At 36.2% G+C, this 19,571-nt stretch overlaps 2 protein-coding genes across 2 annotated transcripts in view; both read left to right on the forward strand.

The window, feature by feature from the left end:
- Window positions 1-10,555, forward strand: part of LOC100888535 (endosomal/lysosomal potassium channel TMEM175) — a 34,661-nt gene extending 24,106 nt beyond the window's left edge. Inside the window, exons 13-21 of the mRNA XM_030979074.1 lie at window positions 127-161; window positions 790-834; window positions 1,535-1,609; window positions 2,663-2,769; window positions 3,438-3,518; window positions 7,152-7,212; window positions 8,013-8,075; window positions 8,407-8,473; window positions 9,090-10,555. Coding sequence (XP_030834934.1) covers window positions 127-161; window positions 790-834; window positions 1,535-1,609; window positions 2,663-2,769; window positions 3,438-3,518; window positions 7,152-7,212; window positions 8,013-8,075; window positions 8,407-8,473; window positions 9,090-9,208 — 653 coding nt within the window. The 3' untranslated portion in view covers window positions 9,209-10,555. The remainder of the gene's footprint in view (window positions 1-126; window positions 162-789; window positions 835-1,534; window positions 1,610-2,662; window positions 2,770-3,437; window positions 3,519-7,151; window positions 7,213-8,012; window positions 8,076-8,406; window positions 8,474-9,089) is intronic.
- Window positions 10,556-14,282: 3,727 nt separating this feature from the next.
- LOC105444666 (carbohydrate sulfotransferase 5-like) lies at window positions 14,283-19,294 on the forward strand. Its single transcript, XM_011679197.2, has one exon. The coding sequence runs from the start codon at window positions 15,170-15,172 to the stop codon at window positions 16,892-16,894; it is 1,725 nt and encodes a 574-aa protein (XP_011677499.1). The 5' UTR covers window positions 14,283-15,169; the 3' UTR covers window positions 16,895-19,294.
- The last annotated feature ends 277 nt before the right edge of the window (window positions 19,295-19,571 follow it).

Genomic DNA, 19,571 nt, shown 5'->3' on the forward strand with positions numbered 1-19,571 from the left:
CACAATTTAAATTAACATGTGCATATTTTCCCCTGCTTCTTTATATTTCAAATCAACATAGTTTTCATAGATGCTACTTATCAAAATTAATTAGCAATTATTTCAAAATTTCTCCCTCTTCCACAGGAATGATGTGGTATATACACACCATGATTTCAAATGTAAGTATGTTTTAAAAAAATAAACATTTATTGTTCAATCCAAAGTAATACCCCAGATAAAGGGGAAAATTGTGCGTTTGCAAGTGGGTATACATTCAAAGCATCGTTGAATCAGCTCTTTAGTACACACATTTCAATAGAATAGTGTATCAGTTACAACTGCACAATATATCCATGCATTTAATATTTTTGAATTATGGAAATTGTGAGCTTAATTCATGTTCTGTACATAGAGAATGATACCTTAATGCTGAGTCCGGATAATGCTTGGTATTTGTGATGTTTATCATGTAATTCAACCCTATGCAAAATCTAGCAACGAAAACAGACACAAAATACCTTGTCGTATTTCCCTCATCGGTGTATATCGCAAGAATGAACTGAAAGCCAATTATATGCCAAAGGGGAGGGGGGGGGGGGTAGGTGCACCCCTCCCTTAAAAGCACAATAACGGTCACATTTCATGGGTATATTAAATGCGAGCCTGTAATTCCTGCCGTACATTCTTTGGGATGATGTTTTCCCCTTAAATCAACGGATTTATAACAACAACAACAACAACAACAATAACAATTGTATTTATGCTATTTGCTTTTTCGTCTTTGTTCTCAATTGTTATCCATTCTAGCAAGTACCAACGATTAGTAGATACATGCGGATTGCCTTACAGTTGGTAGGTGTATTTTTTCATTCTTCATTTTTGTTTTAAATTTCATTGCAAGTGTCGAGTATGAGTACTTTTGCATTATGTAAGAGAGAAAATTACGAATATAAAAAAAGTATAACAAATGTCCAGTTATCAGACACATATAGAATACCACATACTTTAATTGGTCATGAATTTATATCGAAATTAAAGGTATAAATTTCCAATACTAGACCAACGTCTCCGATGAGATTGGGACCAGATCACTTTGACTATTATTCATTTATTCATTGATAGTTAGTAAGCAAGTCGAATAGTAAGTTATTAATTTACAGAGTTCTTAGTTATTTAGATAGTTATTTACATATATTTTTTAAATTTGTATTTGTATAAATCTTTATTCATTTATTTATGTATGTATATTCGTTTATTTACCAGGCACTGGTTTTATTTATTTGACCATTTTATTAAATTACTTTATATAGTTAGTTAGTTTATGAATTAGTGATTCATTAATTTATTTAATAAATTATTTATTTATTTATTTGACGCTAAGAACTATACATTTGATGATTAATTAACTAATTCGTAGTTATTATCATTATAATAATTATGCGTACCATAATTTTTACATTCATTCATTATTATTATTTTTATTATCATTATTATCATAAATATACATGTATTAGTTCATACATTCCGCCTTCATTTACTTATTTTTGTGCAGATGATGATGTGTCTGGGTCTAACACCTTACAGCTTTAGACTCCTCATCAGGTATTCAAGAACAGCACGAGAGGAGGTAGGTAATAACCCTGTCATATGATACCAACGACACCAGACAGACACCAGACCGACACCAGACCGACACCAGACCGACACCAGAACGACACCAGACCGACACCAGAACGACACCAGACCGACACTAGACCAACACCAGACCGATACCAGATCAACACCAAACTGACACCAGACCGACACCAGATCAACACCAAACTGATACCAGACCGACACCAGACCAACACCAGACCGACACCAGATCAACACCAAACTGACAACAGACCGACACCAGACCGACACCAGACCGACACCAGACCGACGACAACCGAACGGGAAAATACATTGTCCCAATGGCCAAATATCGGTCGCTTTGGAATCGTTTTGGAGACGGTTTGACCGTGTTGGAGTAAATGTGTGACGGATAAAGACAATTTCTTACATGTACATGTAGTTTTGTGCACAACCAATACCTTTCCCTAATGCAGCGGTCACAATGGTTCGGAGGTACGATTATTTCCTACGAATCTCCCTGTTTTTCCATTGTCCTCCCGAATTTCCATTGTCTGAAAATCGTTCGTACGGCGTTCGTAGCAGTTCGTAATGGCATTTGTGACCGAGGCTTAAGCCTAACCTAAAACCAAACCGCAGCCCTTACTCTCACATTAAACGTGCAATATGTTTATGTTTCTTATTCATTTGATTTATATACTTCTTCCTCTGCTTATTATGTACATGTACCTATGATGGTGAAAACATATTTCAAAGGTATGAGAATTTGTATTGCTACGCATAAACGTTGTACATGTTGCAATTTTTCCGGAGTGTGTTTTATACTTGAAAATATAAGAATCATTTCATCGAGTGTTCTCAAGTTTCATGAGTAATGTGATGAATGATATAGATCCAGATAATAAGCTCCAATTGCCACATGCTCTTGTCGAAGAAAAATAAACCCTAAGCAATTATCGCAGGTACAAATGTCGGATCCCCGATGAGCCATATACTGAAATCTTCATTATGACGCCATTTTGAAATCCCACATTTCCATTCTTTTTCTTTTCTGTTTGAACCACAGGGGTCGTTAAGTGAGAACGAGGACACCACAATCATGTTCCACTGTGGTCTTCTGATCTGCGCATCAGGTATGCAACTCATCTACTGGATTTCAGCTCATTGGAAAAGGTAATTTGGTCGACTCTTGGTGTTACGTAATCGTTGTCGTATTCGCTCTATTGTCTGAGGTGTTTACCAAGAGTATAGTTTGCACAATACTAGCCACGTTATTGTATGTGATTCTATGCCTGACTTGGGAGCGCCAATGCGTGCAAACTACAGCTATACAATGAGAGTCATAAATAACCAACTCAGGGTTCACTCGTTTAATTCAATTCCTACTTTTACTCAGTTGATGCTAAAGTATTATATATCTTTCGGTTTTGTACAGAAAACGTACGGACGCATCACGAGTCAAATACTTGTAATATTGGAATACAGTTTAACAATGAAATCGAAATTAAAATAGAAAGCACAGAGAGGCGCCTCCACTAGTTGAAATTGGAATCGGCGATATCTCGCTCTCTTTATATAATTATGCCTAATACGGTGTTTTTTGTCCGCTTTGTCCCCCAGAACTGAAAAAAAATATGGGCTTTAGGAACCTGACTTTTAAAATTATGTAGAATATAGCATGAAACCATTATAAAAAGAAAGACGTCTGCCTGCAATGAACCCATCCACTACTGTATGTTCTCATTCCCATTTGTTTAATACACTGCCTACTGGGTTCGAGGAGGCAGTGGGTTAGTGTTACCGCTTGCCAAAGTTATATTTGTTTTATGTATATTCAATAGGCATAAGCATCGTATTCATCACCACTTTGGAATACACCATGTCAAAGCTTTGACCTTACTGCTCGTCTTCCCCATACTCAAGTAAGTAGAAAATAAACCCCTTAAAAAGGTTCAAGTTTGAACTTCGATATCTCTCTTGTTATGATATTATCTTACTTGATGTTGGTATCATTGAAAGGCATGTTTATTCCCCTTTGTGATGATGCCCCGTTTGTAATCATCATTATAATCATGGATAATGCAGTACATCTGAATATGGGTCCAACTAAAAAGTTAAATGTTGCGAAAATGCATTGTTCTTGTCAACAGTGAATCTTTAAACACAATCCATCCCCTAAACAATGAAGAATTCGCTATTGATAATAACAGTTGCAGCATTTCACTTAGTTTGACTGGGCCCCATATTCAGGTGTGATTTACTTAGCATAATTATTATGTGTACTGAATGGCGTTGAGCGTAATATACGGATACGAGTTGGGCTGATATTATATAGGACGAGCCGCGGATGAGTAAAACATTTTCAAAGCGAGTGCAATATACCCTATGTTCCACGTACTAAGTGAAGCCACTCAATATAATTGAAACAATATTGTATGGTCATCTGGGTGCTTTTACGCAAAGAGTGACCGTAAACCGATTTTTCTGGTCCCCCTCAAAACAATAATGAGCAATAATCTAATAGAAAAGAGAGTAACCTTAAACTGGAAGTAGATGGTGAAGAAGTAATTGATGCCGAGAAGATAGCCAATCACTTTAACAATTACTTTGTGGACGCAGTTGATACTATGTTTAATCCTCTTAACTTTGAAAATGATGTTAACAACTCCACCATTGATAGAGCTAGTGAACCATCTGTACACAGCGATACTGTTGATACCGTTCCTCCAGTCAATTCGTTTGATCTCCCAGTTATAACAGATGAATTTGTTATGAAGGAAATCGAACGTATCCCAATTAAAAAAGCCACCGGCCCAGACGATGTTTCAATAAAATTACTAAAATTTGCATGCAATTCTCAAAATGTAATACAAAGCCTTACTTATATACTTAATTCATCTTTGGATCAGGGAATTTTTGTTGATGAATGGAAGATCGCACGAGTCCAACCTATTTATAAAGCTGGAAGTAAACTCAGCGTTGAAAATTATAGACCAGTTTCGTTATTGTCCATACCATCCAAAATACTGGAAAAAGCTGTGAACACGGAATTTCAAGAATATTTAAAAGTAAATAAGATATTAACAGAAAGGCAGTTTGGCTTCCGCCCCAACCATTCATGCGAAACTGCCCTGCTTTGTATGGTAGATTTATGGGCCCAAAACGTGGACAAAGGCAACTTAAACGGTGTTGCGTATATTGATATGAGGAAGGCATTCGATGCAGTGAATCACTCAACTCTATTAATGAAGTTAAAAAACGTTGGTTGCACGGATAGAGCCATAAAATGGTTTCGGTCCTATCTAGGAGGCAGGAGCCAGTTTGTGTCTATTAAAGGTAAAAAGTCATCAACGAGAACAATTAATTACGGTGTACCCCAAGGTTCTGTCTTAGCGCCATTGTTATTCTCGATATTTATTAATGACTTGCCCACTAGTATTCATAGTGCGGACATGTTTTTATTTGCAGATGACGCGACCATGTCGGTACAAGGCAAAACATTATCTGAGATCCAAACGAAACTAAATCTTGCTTTAGATGAAGTGTATTCGTGGACGCAAAAAAATAAACTTCTATTGAATACTACTAAAACAAAGGTAATGGTTATTGGGTCGAAGCAAAAGTTACAGACGCTAAACGAAAATAATTTAAATGTGCGTATAAAGACAACACCGATTGAATGTGTGACACAGTACAAATGCCTCGGTGTTATAGTAGACAGCAATCTCTTATTTTCGAAGCATGTCGAAAAAGTAGCTTTACAAATGAAACAGAAATTAGGTATTCTAAGAAGACTCAAAGGCACGTTCAATAAACATTATCTGAGTATGATATACTGGGGCTATATTCTACCTCATGCTATGTACTGCTGCACTGTGTGGATAAATAGATCCCTGCATAATTATGAAACTATAAATAAATTACATAAACGAGCAGCATATATTATATCTGGATGTTCGTGGTCAACTCCTTCACACGAGGTTTTATTACAACTTAATTGGTCAACACTTGAGGCATTGTATTCAAGAGCAATGGGGATTATGGCATTTAAATGTGTTCACCATCTTGCACCTGCCTTATTGGCAAACAAATTTATTTTACATGATGATGTAGCACAACGCATGACACGTAATTCCCATCAACTTAAGCTGGAATCCAATAGGTGCAATACAGAATTCTTTAAGCGCTCCTTTGTAAACTCTGCAATAACACTCTGGAATAATCTACCCATAGAAACCAGGTTCTCCCCCAATCTGAACGTATTCAAAAGCAATTTATCACACTGAGTCTGGAACGCTCTTGTTCATTGCCGTGCAATATGAATGCTGCAATCTCCTTTAACATTTTATTTTAATTAGCACACGCCAATAATGAATCTTGCTTACTTATTTTATCAATATGCTAAACAACATTATCATTGATGTTTTTTTTTTTTTTTAAACCTCAATCAAGGAATCTTTGAAATTGTATTTCATGTACTTAAGCAATACCATGTTATGAATTGATTATGATACTAACATATGCATGTTATTATATTTATGTGCATAATATGTCAACTATTTGTTTTTATAATTAATAGTTTAAAGTATTAAATGGGAAAGTATTAATAGTATATATGGTATAACGTAATGGTGACGGCAAACTTTTTTAACATTGAAATATATTGCATAATTTGTTTTGATATTTATACCATACTTTGTTTTAACTTTAACCTAATACTATGTGTTATTGCGTACAAATGTCAACTACATGTATATATATATATATTTTAATTGTGGGTTTTGTTGTTGTTTGTTTACAATAGTTTTAATTATAAACTGGGAAAGTATTTAATTGTATACATTTTATAATTACTCAATGGTGACGGTAAACTTTTTTTAACATTGAAATATTCGCAACAATTTTATAAATATCTATAGCATACCTTATCTTAATTTGAACTTCGTATACTATGAAATGTACTGTATCGCCTTTTTATTGCATGTCCGAATTATCTCTCATATTATAATGTGCATTTATTGTTGTTTTGATTGACATTATTATTGAACCATGTATGTTGTAAAGGGCCCTGATGAAAACCAGCTCATGCTGATCGGGCTACCCTTTTTAAAGATGTGAAATAAATAAATAAATAAAAAAAACGTAATCATTTTAATAGGACAATAAATATGAACATAAGGTTTATTAGTTTGAGACAAACGCCAGCATGTATACTCCGTTGGCATACTGGCATGGGCTATCCTACAAGCATTTTTTTTTTTTTTAAACAAAATAAAATACTCAACGCTTGCAGAATAATGTTAATATCAACAAAATTCATTTAAAAACAATCCTTTCGCTTCAAACACTACAATGTTCAGAATATGATTACATCATTGACTTCGTTTTGCGGCTGCGAATGAAAATCAAGTTTTGGCATGATTATGGTAGAAAATGAATATAAATGTTTTAGTCAATGTGTGATTTCATATAGTGATAGATATAATTTCATATAGTGATAAATATCATTTCATATAGTGATAGATATCATTTTCAATCTTTATATTTTCCCTTAGTTTGACGTTGTTTCTTCTGGTCTTGAAACCGGGTACAGTGACATCCATGACAGTATGGAGAGTAAGTTTAAACAATAGTCAATAACTGTATTTCTTTTTGCCACAACTGGGAATGGTTGGTGTGGCTTTGGCCAGCTCGTATTTTCATATTGACCACAACAAATGAAATACATTGGGCATTATAAACGTTCGCATGGGGGTGGGGGGGGGGGCTGATCAAGAATTTGTTTTATGTTGCATAATAGGTCCATTGGCAAGATGCATTAAGCCTTATTATAACACTCACCACTGATTAATTCAGTTTGTTCTTTTTTAGTTGTTAGTGATCTCCCATGAGTACTGCAAGTCGGAAAGGTGGACCTTCAAGGTTTTGGTGATTTAGTTTGCCTGCCCCATTCCTGGCAACTTGTAAATGCTCATGGGAATCACGATAATGTTTTTTTTTTAAATGGTTTTCATTCTTTGTTTTGTACGATTTGTTCTTCTATGTAATTCTTTTATAATAATGTGAAAATGGGTATCCTCTTTTGCGCTGCATATGTATATTTAGCTGCTCGGTCATGACCAGGGTCAAATTATGCTTGATCGTCAGGAGATTCACGGTTTGACGGACATTATTTTAAAAAAAAACCTATCATTAATAATCGTTTATTTAATAAATGAACAAAACTATCCGTGGAATCAAAAGGGAAATGTTTCGATATTAATGAAGGGTATACAGTGTGATTATGAAAGTTCCATCGGCTTGCAATTCAAATTAGTATGCCTTTATTGCTGTTTATATCTTAAAAGAAATAACATTAATATTGTGACATTTTTGCTTTTTATTGATGACGATATTTGATTCTCATTTGCTTCAAGGTCCAAACGGGTTCCGTGCTTATTTTCCTCGCCGTCAAAATGGTGTTCGAGATTTACACTCATGTAAGTTCATATTTTAAGTTGAGTAACATCTGTATGAAGCATTGAAGCAACATAATCATATGATAATTTGGAGTTCCATACAATAACGGCAATGCATGTGTCCAGTCATAGCGTATTGAGAGGGATAGTTATGACACGCGCACTCGTATATTACACTTTACGTTATCATTGACAAAACGAGCCTGTACACTTATTGGGTATGTTTTTAAATGGGTGGCATGATAATATTACTCAAATTAGATATCAACGCAGTTCAAGATACCATCTAAAATATGAAAAGGTGAAAATAAGGAGTTAAGTGTTAGAATACTATTTCTCTGCATTCATACAGGTCTCGAGACGAGGTCCACCGACGAAGTTTGAATCACAGACATCACGAGATGAGGATCTGGTCAAACGTAAGTATCAATATTTAATGAAATAAGTAAATGAATTAATGAATAAATATACAATATTTATGATGATTATATTAATGATAATATACTACTACTACTTCTACTACCACCACTACTTTTGATAATAATTATAGTAATAATAATAATGATATTGATAATAATAACAATAATAATAGTAATGTTCATACAACATGATGATAAGTAATTATATATAAAGACAAAACGCAAACTTTGATACAAAGAATTATGAACGAGGACATGGACGGAAATTTATCTGATAGATATCAGCTGTGTAGATAGAAAAGTACATGAATAGATATATTTATATATATATATCTCCCTTCGCTGTCGCCCATACTATTTCTAAATCTATTTGATATTCAGTACTCGTAAAGTATGTAATTTTACTCTCATTTTAATGTTCATTCCCCTTCTATCATCCTAGTATTAATAATTTGTTCTTTACTTCCCTTCCTTATTTACATTTTTTGTTATTTGATTGATCGATTAATTTATTCATTTGTTAATTCATCTATCTATCTACCTATCTATTTATCTATTTGTTCATGTGTATCTGGTCATTTATGTATTTATTTGTTCGGTTATATTCAATGCACAGTCGAAAGCAAGACATGTACCTGTGACCGTGTTGCCTTAAGGAAAGACAAGAAGAGCATCAAAGACGTGACGCGAACTTCAGGCATTGCTGTCATCTTCCAAGACAACGAAGAAACATAGGAATGACGTCATCGTGACGGAGGGAAAAGGGGATTCCCTGTCCATCTTCAGCGAGAAAAGTGTCAGACTCTTGATGGTGATGATGCAAATGTGATAATGACGTTACCCTAGCTACGAATTAACACTATTGTGTGACTTCAATTATGTCTTTGATGTACCGTGGACACTGTGGTAGTTTTTGTGACGTCACCTAGCTGCAGGGAAGGTCCCAGTGACGTCACTAATCAGACCCAAAACCAAGCCCTAACTTGGACCTGAACTTGTCCTTGTTTGTAGGATTTATGACGCTTTGTCTCAGGTGTAGATCGGATACAGCTGATTATGGCAATAGACACAAGGGAGCAAAGATCTTATATTATGGCTTTCCGAATCTTTTTTTATTTTTATTGAACTCTTTGCATCTTTGAAGAATGCACAGTATTCAAACTGGATTCTCAGGGCGAATTGGAGATTGAAAACGAGTCAGACTATAGGTTTGGAATCGGAGGAACCTGCAAGTGGAGGAAGAGCGTCATCGCGGATTTGTGCTTGAGTGGGAGGTAATATGATTCCCCAATCACGCCGACAAGACCGGCATCAGCGCCTTAAGTATCCCCTGGAATGGATATGTGCGCCATATAAAAGTAACTTTTTATATTATCATCATGACATTATTTGCTAATTATTAATAAGAGTGTTTGTTAGCACAATGCTAATTCAAATGTGGGTAATTAATTGTTATCTGTAAAAAAGGAAGAAAAAAACTAGCGCGATCTCTCTCCATAACAGATCGATGTGCATCATTCCATCACGTTATGGTGAAGTAATAGGAAAAAAAGAATCACAAAAGGCAGGCATATTGTACCACTGTTGACTTAAATCTAAATCATAGCCTATAATATACACGAATGGAAAATTTCAGAGGGATTGTGGAGAGTATACCATGTTAAGGGTCTTGACTCCAGTTTCACATATGCAATAATGTATTGTAACAATGTTTTAACATCATCAAAACATGCTTATAGCTTTTTTATGCTAAAACGTGAACTATGAGTGTTTTTTTGTTTGTTTTTGTTTACCTGAATGCTAATAAATACCTGTATGCTTGAAAGTAGCAAACCAGAAGGCTGATAGCTTTAAATCTTTACCGATGGACTTGGTAATGACGATTAGTACCTTGCCATAGGGCACTAAACACGTACATGTATGCAACTATTTTTGAGAAGTCAACCTGAGGTAATTTCAATGGCCTTGTACGTCCCCTCCTGTAATGAGCGTATTATGGTGTAAGAATATGATCCAAGTCCCACCGCGGCAAGACATTGATCTACATTTGCCACTCTCCACCCAGGTGTTAAATGGGTACCCGGTAGGATGCGAAAGCTAATGTGCTTAGATTAGCAAGTGTGCGCTTGTTAAAATGACGCCTGGCTGGAATGCTCCCCAGGGAGTGGAGAATGTACATATATTGTGTGCGGGTAAGCCTGAATCCTATGACCGGGGTTATAATATACATAATCTCTAAAGCAATATGAGAGGGCCTTCGGTCCTGAAAAGCGCTATATAAGAACTAGCTATTATTATTATTATTACAATATGGTATTGAAATCGCCTCTGAGTTGATTTTCACTAAAGTAGTTGCGATTGTGTTACTAGCGCATCAGCTTAATTTTGAACCCGGGACCTCCCGCTAACGAGACCACTGCTCTACCCCTAAGCCATCGAGCGTATAGCATCATAGCTAACTTTTAAACCCAGTTAGTAGGTAAGCCCCAAAGTGAAGTTTATGCCGATTTCATATTTATGGTGGAAAAGTTATAATCGTGTAATATGTGTTGCAATGTAATAATATGTGTTTGTATAATTTAATGTATATTTGTTTGTCAGTAATTATCATTACCATGGAACTGCCATCAGACAAAAATTCGTCATCATGATATTGTATTCTTATAACCAAAGAGATTAATGTAGATATCCCCTTATATACTAAAATCGAATGGCGGTTTTGGTCTAGAACAAATTAAAAACACCTATTTGTTCTAGACCAAAACCGCCATTCGATATATATATATGTATATATATATATATATATATATATATATATATATATATATATATATATCAATTTTTACACGAGTTCAGATAATTTGGTATTTGAATGATTTTATCTTTCTGTTGGTTATTTTAGATAATAAGCGTTGATCACATTTGTGCTTTTCGCGTTTCTTATGCTATCTCTTATTATATTCCTTTGCTAAAAACGTGTTTTGTGTGTGTTTATTTTCCCTATCTTTACATTCGTTTTTATATTCATATACTCTTTTTATATTTTTGTTGAACTTTAAAAAAACTTATAATCTTTTGTTTAACCTTTGAGCTTTCAAACTTTCAAACGTTGAACTTTTTCGATCTGATGAGTATTGGTGTTTCGTGTTTTTTCTTTGTTCAGCCATATTTGACCTTAAATTGTTATATATTATTTTATGGTTGTCAAATTTTATTGATTTTTATACCATTACTTTCCATTTTGTTGTCATTTATCTTATCTTATTTTGTTTGTTGACTTCATATTATTCAAATGTCATTGTTTTTTCATGTTTCAATGCTTTGAATGTATCTGTTTTAAATGTTTAACACGACCCCAATGGAATCCAGGTGTGTAACTGTTTCGGCTTTTTACAGTGTATAAATAAATAAATTCAAAATATCTGTATTTGCTTGGTCGAAATTGGTTCGTGATTATTCTTCTACTTCTTATATTTCTATCTTTGTCTTTTTCTTTTCTTTTCATCTATGTATTACCCACCACATTCTCTCTCTCTCTCTCTCTCTCTCTCTCTCTATCCTGTATCTTTCAGTCTTTTTCTCTCTCAGGCTCTCTTTCTTTCTATTTTCTCTTTCATCTAGCACAATATAATCAGGTATTTTAGTTTGCATCATCAAACGATCGATACTTTTCAAAATAAATGGTTATACATTTAATTATTCTATTTTCTTTCATTGCCAACCGTAACATTGAAATAAAATGGAAAATATATGGTTATTGTGTTTACAGTTTTTGTGTGTGTATTCAACAACAATTTTGTTGTTTGTTTGTTTATTTGTTTGTTTCATAATTTGATATTCAATGATATTGTTAATTATATCACATGAGGCAATGTGTAAAGCAAGCGTTGTGTGTAAGGGGGGGGGGGAGACAGAGAGACAGCGGAAGCCGAGATGGGAGAGAAGGATGAGAATGTATAGAGTGACAGAGAAAGAGAGAGAGAGAGAGAGAGAGAGAGAGAGAGAGAGAGAGAGAAAGACGAGGAGGGGTAAACATTAGTAAAGGGACAAGAGAAAGAAAAAGATTTCTGAATAGTCATCTTTTTTCTGAACGGAACAGCAAAAATGCGGAAAATAGTCAATATTATATACCTCACTTAAGAAATCCAGCCATCTGATTGGTCGAATTGCATTCATAAACTTCAACTGTTCCTGTAAAATTCCCGGTAACCATGCATAAAACATTTCAATATTTTTAATAACCATGGTTATTAAAAAAATAGGTCAGTCTCCATGGTTACCCCATAGGTTTACATGTTAAAAAATGGTTTGAGCGATGGAGGATACCATACGTGTGCGAAAAATTGGTCGGCAATTTCAATACAATTGAATCTCGATCGATCTTACCGACAATTTTATCTTGCATTGTTGACATGAAGACGAAAATTAACTCTCAAAAACAAAAAATAGACAGCCAGTTCACGGTTGCAGTCTGAGCATGAGCAGATAAAGGTCATTGCAGAACAAATTGTGAAATACACGGAGACAAAATACTGCATACGTGCTTATGAAAGTTATGTAATCATTATTCATTTATGCACTTCATGATACACAGGTGGAAGTATTCTTTGAAAAGGGGAAACAAAGGCTATTTATGTAGCACCTCCATCGCTGTAGGAGTGATTATTTCAAAATGTACAAAGTGGGACCTCTTCATGTTTTGAAGATCTGTGGATATTCGGGGTCATTGCAGTAATGTGCTAACCGTGAACTGGTCTATTCGGCGATAGCACTTATACAAAAGCAGAGACTCTTCAGCGCTTGGGTGTTGCTAAGCACTTACGTAATCATCACGAGCATGGCAATCATACTTTGCATAATGACTCCGTCTCTCTCTCTTTCTCTCTCTCTCTCTCTTACCTATCATGGTAATAATTTTTCTCATACTGGATTACACACACACTCTCTCTCTCTCTCTCTCTCTATCCCTCTCTCTCTCTCTCTCTATTTCCCCAGACGTCTCATTACTGTCCGTATAAAGTGCTCATCATTCACACGTCTTGGAGTATATCATTCACATATGACGCTTGTCCGTACATTAACTGCACGAATACATCCTTTTTTGTATCTTTCCAAACACAAACCGGATATAATTTGCCAAAAATAACTAAGACGATTAACAAAAGGGGTATTTTTATAGAAAGTAAATATTACCAATAGAAGTAGAATGTTGTTTATGTTCCACATAATGTGCGAGATAAAGATTGCCGTTTAAATATGACCACTTTTTTTGTTTGGGGGTGTCACTTTTAAAGTACGTATAGCAAGGAAGTACATGTATTCATGTAAGTTATTATATTTCATTCTTGTGTCAAACACATACGTTCTCCTAAGAAAGCACTTTGTATACATGTATTTTGAAAAATCGTCAAACAGAATCGTTTATTCAGAACAATATTATGTGATAAAATATAAAACTTCCATATTGGTCATGCCATGAAGAAAATGGCGACACTTCACTAGATCAAAATGTCAATCAAAGAGGGTCTATATTATGTAAATTTGTAATCATTTCTGTTCTTGGAGAAAGCTGGCTCGACGTTACCTCGAAATGCCAGCATTGCTTTTTTTTTAATTTTGTAAGTGATACCATTCAGGAGCGAGCTAATTGAAGACATGTCCGGGAGGTGTTACTATGATTTTACATGGTTTGGGTTTGTCTAAACGGAATCTTCATTCACTACCGAGATTTAATCTGTCTTTGAAAGACTCCCTGAATGAAACGGTCTCCTATTCTTTTGATGACACGATTACTGCCCGTCACCCACTGTAAAGGATTTTCCTTTCATGATGAAGAAAGTGGTTTGTATGCAATCTAGGTGTGTGTTTGCACGGCACACCAATACCAATAGATCCTTGTATACGGATGACTGATCTATCACTAAGCGTTGTGTATAGTGGTTTTAAACTGAAAACTTCGAGCTAGCGTGAACAAGTGTCTTTAGAAAGGAAGAAATTCAACAACTAGTCCCGTTCAAAGCATTGCGTGGCGTCTTTTCCACACTCAACACTTTGTCATGTTGCTTGAGAGTTAAATATGCCTGGATATGCTTTCGTCACGAGTTTCCAATGTGATTTTCCATGCGGAATGTTTTGGAGTGATTAATCTGGAATAGTTTTCATCGAACTGCCTACAATAATATATGGAGCCGTGGAATTGATAGTTTTATTGGCGAACCAGTTGATTGGACATCATTGCGTTCTGTTTTCAAGCTCTTCTGGGACATATGACACTTTCATGTAAATAACTTGACGACCATATTTGGGATATAGTGAGTGGTCATTTCATACAGAGTCAAAGGTCGTGTGTGCTACCTCTGTTCGGTTTTAAAACAACATAATCCATTTCGTTCCGTTTGTGATCATTTCATCGTTTGTGCTGTTTGGACACTGTAAACATGGCATGATCAATTTTAGTGCAAGTGAGGCACATAACCGTTGAAATGGTATATGAAATTGATAAATAATTGCCAACTAATGCCAAAAACCTATCCTGTTCACTCTGACTGACATTATGAAATTATGACTGTCACATTCTAAGGAATTTCGATTATGGGAATTCTTCAACATCATACGTAGATTCGAGACACAACACCTGACGACAATCTCCTGAAACTTAATTTTTTATTCATCAAAGGGAGCGGAATATTGCTCACCATGCCCCGGATAACCCAAACAGCGTTTTTGAAGAGCCTTTGGCGGCGTTACCCGGGTACTATCCTATTCCATTTAGGTCTCCTTCTCTTTCTCTTGGCCACGTTGTCGAAATATGGCGGTTTTTCCTTCATCACCAGTGCGGGAAAGCAGAATGAAAGGCGAGACTTGGAATTCAAGAAGTATGAACTATATGTCGACCCCTCCATGCCACTCGATAGGGTAGTTGATGATGAGTTGGCCGAGTGGATCGAGCAACTGCTTGTACAGAAGCCGACTAATACTGACGGAGAAGATAGAGCCCTCGGCGAGAAGAAAAGTGAGTCAAAAGCCGGTGATAAGATGAATGGTAATGTCTTCAAGAAGGTCCTGGAATCTGTAGAGGTCTTAGGAGAAGGTGGTTCCCCTCGGGATCGACCATCGGCCAGGATGGCGCAGCGGCACCTACCCAACGTCCCACCGGGTCTCCTCCCTGTCAGCAAGTTTTTTCGGGAAAAGATGCCCCGACTTGCGAATCAACAGATCAAACTGCCCCTTACTGTCAAATCTGTGCAGCAAGATCTAGAAAAGAATATGTCCAATACAGAAATGCAAAGGGAAGTGCATCCTGATATGAATCTTCGACATGGTCAAGACGTCATCACTGCTGCCCATACGGCACTTCCAACTATAAAGGGAGTGGCCAAGAGGGTGAATGTACTCATAGTTGCCGCAATGAGAACAGGGTCGTCTTTTCTAGGGGAGTTGTTTCAACAGCGAAGAGACTTCTTCTACATGTTTGAGCCGGGTATGCAAATAATGCACAAGCTCGATTCCGCAAACCTAACCCGTCGGGTGATCTACACGAAGCTCATCGATATGTTGAATGGCTTCTACCACTGCAAATTTAACGATATTTCATTCTTTATCGATGAATTAAACCATAGAACATTGCATGGTCGACAACAATCCATTGCTGCACTGGTTACCTCACAATTTTGTCGGAAGACACGCCTACCAGGTCATCGATCAAATAAATTGGTTTGCGATCCTGTTAGTGAGAAGGTCCTGGAGACAGCATGCGCCACAAGGGACCACACCGCCGTCAAATCCATTCGAGTACTCGACATAAACCTGATGATATCCGCAGTCAAAGACCCTGATATGAACCTCAAACTGATTCACCTGATACGTGACCCTAGGAGTATGATATTATCGCGTTTAAAACTCAAATTTCCGGCAATCAAAGTCTTCAATGTGACTGAGCTCTCCGATACCTTTCGCAACGTTCTCTTGAAGTATTGTTCAAACTGGCTCCAGAACTACGAGATTGGACACTATGTTCCTTTGATGAAGAAGAACTACTTGATGGTGCGCTATGAGGATCTCGCTTTAGAGCCGTACGTCTACGCGAAGATAATCTACGACTTCGTGGGTCTGGGTGCGGTAATTCCCCCCGCGATACAAACCTGGATCGACATTAACACCAATGTCAATGACCCGAGCCAAAAGAAGGCTGCTGCCTTTTCGACCAGGAGAGACTCGAAAGAGGTTTTGGTAAGCTGGAAGTCCAGACTCACTTTAGAGATGGCAAATGCCATTGAAGAAGTTGGAGACTGCACCCGACTTATGAAAGCGACTGGATATAAACTTATTGGGCATGATTATGGGATGCTAAAGAACAATGATCACCTGGTTGACGAGTTTCCATTACCCGAGTTTCGTGTTAATGAGTTTGATTTTATGTAATAGAGTACCTAAGGGATAACGTCATATTCGCTCGTCGTCCTGGTTACTGTATCCAAATAACAGAGCATGCGCATGAGGTTCACCCCGAAATCATTCAAGCAACTGGAGCAGGACGAATTCAGTGTTTTGGGCGGTTGGGATCACCACACCACTGTTTAGCACAAAAATGTTAGGAACCAGCAACCTTGATAACTTGGCCAGTATGATGTCACATCCCGTACCCTATATTCAACAGTTATTTATTAACAACAGATATCTTTCACGTATTTCTGCTCGTTAGTCAGCAGTAAAGTTAACACTGGTCAAAATGCATAAATGTATTGTTTGTGACTACCAGTGTGGTGCAACCATTTTGATAGGGCAGGGGATCATGATGCAACCAAGTCAGCAAACAATCACGGAAAAACTTTCTTTCCTATAATTCCAAATATTCCTACTTTACAAAGTTTCGTGCATAAAATCATTGTAAAAATGTCCTTTTGCATTGCTGTTTCTTGTTTGTTTACTAACTGTAGAGTTAAATATCAAGTTTAAAAAAAAAAAATGAGTAATTTGCAGTTTCCTATTAGCAGAAGGGAAAAGAGGCAGCATTAAAATAGATTTTTATTTTTTTCAATTTTAAAGGGATTAACATCATCTGGGAAGCAGGAGACCTATTTGAATGGTCTATTTTTAAGCTCTTGTAGTTGTTGTTTTAATATTATTATCATTATTATTGTTGTTTTTATTTTTGTTATTTATATCATCATTATTATTGCTGTTATCCTTATTGTTATTATTATTATTATCATTATCATTATCATCATGATCATTATCATCATTATTGTTGTTGTTACTATTATTGCTCTCATTGGAACATTTTTAAAGATCAATTTTGAAGTATAAGCCTAATATGGTAGGAAGTTGTTTGTGTAATGACATGAAATGTAGGATACCTGTATGTGAAGGGCAAAATCGTGTTATTACACCCCCCCCCCCTCCCTATTATGCCTAAAAAAGGATGTTGTATTGCCCTTTAGGTGCCAACACATGGGTCGGTCGGTCGGAAATCTTCTCTTTTTAAATTTTTTTTTCTCCCTCTTTGGGCTGATTTTTCTCAGTTTTTAATGCTTTAATACATAAAAACAGATTTGTTTACGCCTTACAGATGTTACAGTCTTGTAAATGTTATTATGTGTGTAATATACCATGATGGCTAATCGTACAGAAATTGGGCAATTATAGAGTTGAATTTCGATGTAAAACAATTACCTTTTATGCCTTTTCGTCAGATGTGACGCGGCAAGTCTGGGGCGTTTTTTGTGTGTGATGACGTTAAGAGTAGTACGCGTCACATTTCTGTAATTGTAAATACGCGCATGACCTTTTTTACGTTCAGTTGCTATTCATTAGGGACTTTTAGATTTACACGACGAGAGCGGGGACTGCCGCCTGTGACATTGTGTTAAGGCAGTGCCTTAAAAGGACATCACATTACCTTAAAAGGATGTCACACGTGGCGGTCCACGTTCTCGTCGTGTAAATCTAAAAGTTCCTTTTAACTCGTAAGTGAAACAGAGGTGGCTTTCTTTTCGCGGCGGTTTATACACTGTCATATCTGAACGAACCTTTAAAACAGTTAGATCTTTTGATGGTTTCCCGAGTATACCACCTAGTTCTACCAGGCCAAATTATTGTACAAGTTGTGGATGAGACCCGTCATTCGTCTTCTTTTCCTCATCACCAACATAATTATCCCTGCAATGATCATACCAGCATCATCATCACCATCATCTTCATAATTGTCACCGCAATGATCATTACTATCACCATCGTCATTATCACCACCATCATCATTGACCATTGTCGTCATTATAGTCATAATGAATGCACCATCAACATCATCACCATCATCACAATCACCACCAACACCCACTATCATTAACATCATCATCATCATTTTCGTCCTCGTCGTCGTAATCATCATCAACATTGAAGATAAGAACACAGTTGGCATATTCTTTGTTAAAGTTTGTTTCTATTCTTGATATCAAGGCAATATTTTCACATGCGATAAAACAGAATACACATGAAAATCTATGTTTACCTAGATGCATCACTTCTAGGTTCTATGCGTGTAACGTGATCATTTTGGAACAGAAAACATTGAAGGATGTATATAATAAGGCAGACAACCATGGTTCTTAATTTTGATGATTGATTATTTGCAGATCCACAATGGCGATTTAGTGATGATATAGCCTTCATAGTATTGTAATGTAGGCTAGGGGCCTACTCTCTACCAAATTCTTTTTCAAATATCTGCAAGGTATATCCTGTGTAAGTTCATGACAGTGTGACATTTTCAAATGATAGATTAACATAACTTTATGTATAAAATAAATGTAAGTGCAATCTAAATTAATGCGTCTTTGCTTCACTTTGTCCTGGGGTCACTTAATTGTTTTAACATTGTAACGTAGCAAGAAAGAAAGAGATAGAATGGGAGAGAGAGAGAGAGAGATAGGGAGAGACGGGTGGGGGGGGGGCAACTAAATGAAAGGATTGAGGGAAATAGATCATAAGTGAAGGAGAGACAGATACGCATAATGAATATAGACAACTGAAAGAGGCGAGAGGGTGAAGTTAGAACAACAAAACAGAGAGTGTGATAAAGAATGATAGAGACAGTGAAGAG

Source organism: Strongylocentrotus purpuratus, unplaced genomic scaffold (genome assembly GCF_000002235.5).
Source record: "Strongylocentrotus purpuratus isolate Spur 01 unplaced genomic scaffold, Spur_5.0 spur5_scaffold_10, whole genome shotgun sequence".
Lineage (NCBI taxonomy): Eukaryota > Metazoa > Echinodermata > Echinoidea > Camarodonta > Strongylocentrotidae > Strongylocentrotus > Strongylocentrotus purpuratus.

Excerpts from the sequence above, each read along its gene's own strand:
- LOC105444666 (XM_011679197.2), top strand. The coding sequence starts at position 15,170 with ATGCCCCGGATAACCCAAACAGCGTTTTTGAAGAGCCTTTGGCGGCGT.